Source organism: Alosa pseudoharengus, unplaced genomic scaffold (assembly GCF_046254945.1).
Source record: "Alosa pseudoharengus isolate Yale_2024_CS ecotype anadromous, Long Island Sound unplaced genomic scaffold, YU_APseudo_1.1 YU_APseudo_1.1_scf_6, whole genome shotgun sequence".
Taxonomy (NCBI): Eukaryota; Metazoa; Chordata; class Actinopteri; order Clupeiformes; family Clupeidae; genus Alosa; species Alosa pseudoharengus.
In genome coordinates, this window is record NW_027468848.1 from 34,489,143 (window position 1) to 34,495,756 (window position 6,614).

The 6,614-nt window shown below is 42.7% G+C and overlaps 1 protein-coding gene across 1 annotated transcript in view; it reads right to left on the minus strand.

Moving 5' to 3' along the window:
• Nucleotides 1-243: 243 nt before the first annotated feature.
• Nucleotides 244-6,614, minus strand: part of npdc1b (neural proliferation, differentiation and control, 1b) — a 28,553-nt gene continuing 22,182 nt past the window's right edge. The window contains exons 4-9 of the mRNA XM_076270565.1: nucleotides 6,596-6,614; nucleotides 6,332-6,398; nucleotides 5,941-6,025; nucleotides 5,751-5,827; nucleotides 4,866-4,965; nucleotides 244-4,178 (exon numbers count right to left, since the gene is read on the minus strand). The exon at nucleotides 6,596-6,614 is cut by the window's right edge and continues 239 nt beyond it. Of these exons, the coding sequence (XP_076126680.1) occupies nucleotides 4,095-4,178; nucleotides 4,866-4,965; nucleotides 5,751-5,827; nucleotides 5,941-6,025; nucleotides 6,332-6,398; nucleotides 6,596-6,614 (432 nt within the window). The 3' untranslated portion in view covers nucleotides 244-4,094. The remainder of the gene's footprint in view (nucleotides 4,179-4,865; nucleotides 4,966-5,750; nucleotides 5,828-5,940; nucleotides 6,026-6,331; nucleotides 6,399-6,595) is intronic.

Genomic DNA, 6,614 nt, shown 5'->3' on the forward strand with positions numbered 1-6,614 from the left:
GCCGAAAATTTGCGGCAATTGTTCGCCAGAAACCTGAAATTTCTGTTAGCGTGATGTCATCTTGACCATGCCATGTCTAGGATAACAGTAATTATAAACATTGACCCCAGTGGTCTCTGAAACTAGCATGAAAAATGTCACAACGCCCATAACATGGAAATTTCACGTTTGCCATATAAAATCAACACATTGATGATTACCGAAATCCCACTTCACAGACCTCACTTCAATGAAACAAATGAAGATAATATAAATATTTATTCATATTTTTCCATCAAATAATATCCAATCTTTACATGCACATGAAATAATCCATCGGTGTCATAGTGAATTGAACTGCACATTTAGTTTAGTTGAGAGAAGTTCTTCTGATCAGAAATACAATCGGGGCTTGGGACAGCAAACCATTGTAAATACTCCAAACTGAGCAGGCAGAATATCTGGGTGCCACTTGGACAACACCCTGGAATCTCCCTTCCAAAACAGAGAGGTGAAGTGTGACTCGTGTCACCCTGTTTCCATTCTTGACAGTGGAGGGCTAGCAAAACTGGGGCAGTACAAACACCAACAGTCAGTCAGTTTGTTACCTCACAGGGAGATTCTGACTGTACTGAGTACTCAACTACAGTGCCACAAGATACCATTCATTCCAGCTAAAGGTTCTTGTCTAACATTGAGAACTCTTTTGGGGGGGTCCTTGTACATTATTGTTAAATACTTCCTGCTTGGTTTTTAATCATTACTTGGAAAGGCTTGACATCTGATCAATCAAAATACACTAAACTCTTATGGGCACCTTTTTGCTTTTTTGCTGATGACATACAGGGCAATGTTCAGGGCCACATGGCTGATTAATTGTATTGACTAATGCTGAACACATTTCCCACAATAAATGATTCATTTCATTGTTAATACTAGATGAAATTTACGTCACTCTGTTGGTTTTTGGTGCCAGTCACGCAAGGCGGTTTCCATCTGATTCATATCTGAATTGCTCTGCCGCTCTAGCGAAAGCCAGTGAAAGAGATGGTTGGTAAAGGCATCAGTGTTCTTCTTTGTTTTGTCTACATTAAAAACAACCATATACCCAGGGGCCAATGTTTTAAAATAAAGCATTCATCTGGTAGTATACAACAGTCATGGCATTGAATTGCCCTATGCCACTGTGGCTCAAGAAAAATAACAGAAATACCGGAACATTCTACTTTCTGTGCCGGTGATGGATATAAATACGCTGCCAATCTGAATCAAGAATGCATACTACAGTAATTTTATGCAAGTTAAAAAAACAAAACCATATTAATACCATATTAACTGCCCCCGTGTATTAACCTCATAGCTAAAGAAATTTTGCAAAATCAATATATAAACCTCTAATAGTTGGGAAATTACCGTAATGTTCACGTCAGAGTGCACTGAAATAAAAAAATAAAATTAAATTAAAAAAGTAAGCTACTGTCAGCAGACTTCCTGAGAGACAGTGGCAACAGGCTTCATCCTTAGACAGACATCGCAGAAAAAAGAAAAAAAAATGTTTCATTTGGTAACAACAATCAAAGATACAAGGATAGATATGTCTGTGCAAATACATTTATCAATGACGTCTCTTTCTCTGTACAGTTTGGAGGATATTTACAGAACATCACAAATTCTGGAAACAAGCTACCGGTATACTTAGTGTGATATCATAGACAGTTTGTGAAAGTGTGTGTGCGAGACAGTGTTCCATTGTATACCTAGAAAAAGATTCCTGGGAGTACCATTCAAAGCTATGGAATCCTCCAAGAAACATCTCATATATGCAGTTTCATACACAATCAGGTGCAAAACCATAAATGCATATAGACTTCTGCAGTCATAACACAGCTTTTCTCATGTCATGCATAGAGGTACCATACTGACTATACAATGGCTACATAATAATAATTTGCTTTTATATGCACATTTAAGAAAACAAGATTACAACTGATGCTTCCTTACTTTAAAAAAATACCATCACCAAACTACATTTGGTTAAAAGGAAGTGAAACTAACTGCAGATCAGGTTAGTCCCTAAGTCTGCACACTGATCCTATGGGCTTTGACTGTTAGGCACGCTGAACATGTGCCAAACACTGAACATGTGCCAAACACTGAACATGTGCCAAACGCTGAACATGTGCCAAACACTGAACATGTGCCAAACACTGAACATGTGCCAAACACTGAACATGTGCCAAACACTGAACATGTGCCAAACACTGAACATGTGCCAAACACTGAACATGTGCCAAACGCTGAACATGTGCCAAACACTGAACATGTGCCAAACACTGAACATGTGCCAAACGCTGAACATGTGCCAAACACTGAACATGTGCCAAACGTCTCTCTTCTTGCTGTTTGATATTGGCTGGTTTGATATGTTTTCAGTGTCAAGTAGTTAACAGTAGCCCAGAGAGCAGCTCATTACTGGAGAGGTTCTGGCCCTCGGCTGCGGTGCTGATTTAGGCCAGAACCAGGCCAGAACTGGACCAGAACTGGACCAGAGCCAGCCACTGGCTGGGGAAGGAAACTGGGATGAGGGTGTTTGTCTTGTACCGTTACTCTTCAGACAGAAAGGCAATAAAGACTGGGCTGAAGAATGACCTGAAGTCTGACCGTGAGCCGGAGGTTTCCCTCCTCTGACTGAATGCACTTGTCATTGTTCAAGTTTATAGGCTGAGGGAGAGCGAGAGGAGGCTTGCAATAGCCTGGGCACAGGAAAAACAATAGAAATAATTGACAGCAGCTGAAGTCAAGAGTAAGTAAAATATGCCGTAGAATGAGTATACATTAGGGGTTTCACGAGTACTGATTTTTACTAGTTGACAAGTTTTTCATAATAGTTGTCGACTAGTCGACTAGTGATTATGTACCAATACAGTGCAGTTGTTTACATTACTGCTGGTGCTAGGTGCTAGCTGTTAGCAGCGGATGCTTCATCTCCAGGTGTTTAGATAGCAGATGTGTTCTTACTGTACGTTAATACAGCGGTCACAACTTACATGTCACTGTGGAACAGATCTCATTTTCAGTGAAAGTACCTCCATAAATAGTAATATCAAGCCCATTTAGCCTTTAGCCATTTGTCCACAACTTGACTGCTGCCTACAGCACCGACTATTAATTTTAACAGTCGACTAGTTGACTAGTTGATGAAACCCCTAGTATACACGAGTATGTGTCCCACGTTACTTCATTTTACCCATTGTAAGGACGTGAGACCATGAGTCTGTGATGGTTACTGAGAGTCCTCGCTGTAGACTAAATGGTTGCTCCATATGCCGGTGCTGATATGGGGACTATGACGTGGGGATCACAGAGCCAGCTAGCAGCGTCCACTGAGGTGCTTTTTAAGCACACTGGGCCAGAGAGACAAAGATGTCCACAAAAACACAGGTGAGTTTGTTCATCGCACGCACGCATGTGCGTATACATGTGTGTATCTGTGTGTGTGTGTGTGTGTGTGTGTGTGAGCGAGAGATAGCAATGCAGTCATTGTACAGGCGTCACGTCGTTGAAATGTAACATTCCTAATTTAATAACACGCTATTAGGAAGGAGAGAAAAGACGACATATCAAAATAAAAACACAAGAAGGTAAAAAAAGGGATGTTTTGGAATATAAAGAAGCCTGGGACGCAACACGGAGGCAGTCAACAAAATGCTTGCTGTGTGCTCTCACGCTGCTGTGCTCACGTTCCTGACGTACATTCTCTTCCTGCGCTTTCTGCATCCATCCATCCTCCTCCTCCTCCTCTTCCTCTCATGAGTCCACTCCTCTCATGTACCGCCTCTAAGTTCTGTCCATCCTCTTCCTCTTCTTCTCCGAGCGCAATGGGTAGCATAGCTGATGGAGCTTCGTGAGATGGAGATTTCACAGAGACAAGGGCAATAAGAGACAGAGCATGTGTGTGTGCGTGTGTGTATTTATGTTTGACTGTGTATGTGTGTGAGTGTGTGTGTGTGTGTGTGTGTGTGTGTGTGTGTGTGTGTGTGTGTGTGTGTGTGCAAAACATTAAACAATGTGTAAAACTGTGACCATGACGACTGGGAACACACAATTGTCCGTGTTCACTGATGGCCTCTCTGAAGGTTGAGGTGCAGGTGCAGGGTGGAGTCGTCAAACAGCGGATTCTTCACCTCCATCTCCCCCGTCTGTAAAGAGAGCAGAACACCGTCCACATCAGCGGAGCACCTCCACCTCCTCCTCCTCCTCCACCTACAGTGGCAGCTATGGCTCCAGCAGCCTTCAGCGTTAATGGCTCACTGGCCAGAGAGTGCAGCACTCACACCATTTATCTGTCCAGAGATGTCAAAGTAAAAGCCCTGCCATGTATGGACTCTATGCAGGACTCCATTTTGGATTTGTTTCCTACTGGGCAATCAACTTCCTGTTTACACTGTACAATGACTAAAGAAAAATAAAGCCAAAATTGCCAAAGTGTTAATGTAAACAGGAAGTTGATATGCCATACAGGTGAATCCAAAATGGAGTCGTGCATAGAGCCTATCGGTTCCACCTGTGTGCTTAAAACAGGTGATTCAACTAATTAGCTGATCAACATAACTTAAGAATTGTGCTAATAAGAATCAGCTGATTAAGTGAATGGTTGGAACAAAAATGTGGCAGGACTTTTACTTTACACTCAATATCTGTATCTCTGTTTGTTGAGGTGAGACAGGGGGGCTGTAAACAAGCCAGGAACACCACTACACTAAAACACTAGTGTCCTCTTCTGTAAGTGGTTTTGGATATATATATATATATATATATATATATATATATATGTACAGCACAATATACAGCACAACACATATACACACAGACACATTGAAACTCACTGGGGCCAGTCCTGGGCACTCGTACACGGTGAAATCGCCATCTTCATTCTCTTCATCTGAAGTGGCCCCAGACTCTGGCATCTTTGCCTCGTCTCTGTGTCTATGCACAACAAAACACAGGACAGCAAATGAGGAGAGACACACACTTGCAAATGAGGAGACACACACACACACACACACACACACACACACACACACACACACACACACACACACACACACACACACACACACACACACACACACACACACACACCCTGAGCGCCGCTGTAGCAGGCAGCTCACTGCTCCGGGTCAGTGTGTGCTTCACCTCACTGTGTGTTCTGTGTGTTCACTAATTCACGGATGGGATAAATGCAGAGACCAAATTCCTTGTATAGGCTATGCAAGTATACTTGGCCGAGAAACATGATTTACATTTCACACACATACACACACGCACACACAGAAACAGAAATACAGGTAGACACACCTGAATAATGTTATGTTGATAAATAAGAATCAATAGACATAATATAATGAGACTATATTTAATTAGCATTTTAGTTTGAAGTTTTAATACATAAACATTGCTCAGTGCTCCAGGAGGTCTGAAGGAGATTGTCGGGATCAGGCATTATGAGAGATACACTGAGCACCAAGCGGCACTCCATTTCCTTAGCACTGAATACGCTCTCTGTGCACTCACTTGAGAGTTTCTGTCTACATGCATGACTGTGTGTGTGTGTGTGTGTGTGAGAGAGTATGCATCTGTGAGAGAGTGTGTGTGTGTGTGTGTGTGTGTGTGAGAGAGAGAGTGTGTGTGTGTGTGTGTGTGTACAGTATGCATGTGTGCGTGCGTATATGTGTGTGTGTGTGTGTGTGTGTGCGTCTCTGTGCACTCACTTGAGGGAGAGCATCTGCTGTTTCTGGTGCTGGTAGTGGTACATCTGGGCACTGTGAGCCAGCTTTTTGTCCCCTGACTGAAAGACAGAGAGACACAGAGGCACAGAGAGGTGACCATGCGGGTCAAGCACGTCTGAATTCAAACATAACTGGCCATCGATGTTTAGTGCTTGTGGGGGGACCGACATACCGATGTGCTGTCGTGAGAGTGGGGCGCCATCACGCCGAAAGCTGGATAGTCCACCTTTTGAGCAAGACGCATTCCCCTCCGTAACCTACAGGAGGAGACAGAGAGTATGTTTTTCACTGCCATTGCTCAACAATACCATTACAAATGCATTTGGGGTTTAACGTTGACAGAAAAACTAAACATGACTTAAAGTGTTTAGTGACGTAAGTAAGTGACTTAATGAATTCCAATACACCAATAAAAAAAAAGGCCTATGTCTCTAAAGGCCCTTAACCTCTGCTAAATTAAATAGCAGTTGCAATAGCACACTGACATCTCCCTTTGCACACACACACACACACACACACACACACACACACACACACACACACACACACACACACACACATACCTGACCCAGAGAGCTGCGGCCACAACCAGAACCACTGCTGCCACCATGAGACACACGCCAGTCATGACTACACATAGGAGGGACATAAGAAAAAGCAGAATTAGCACAAGATATGCACTTATGCATGCGACCACTGAGACAGTTTGTGTGTATGAGTGTGTTTATGTTTGTGAGAGAGAGTTTAAAACTGTGTGTGACAGTTATTTACATAATAGTTGTTGAAAAGAAAAGAAAAAACAATGTTCAGACCAACAGAATGCGTACTTATGAACGTGTGGTCATT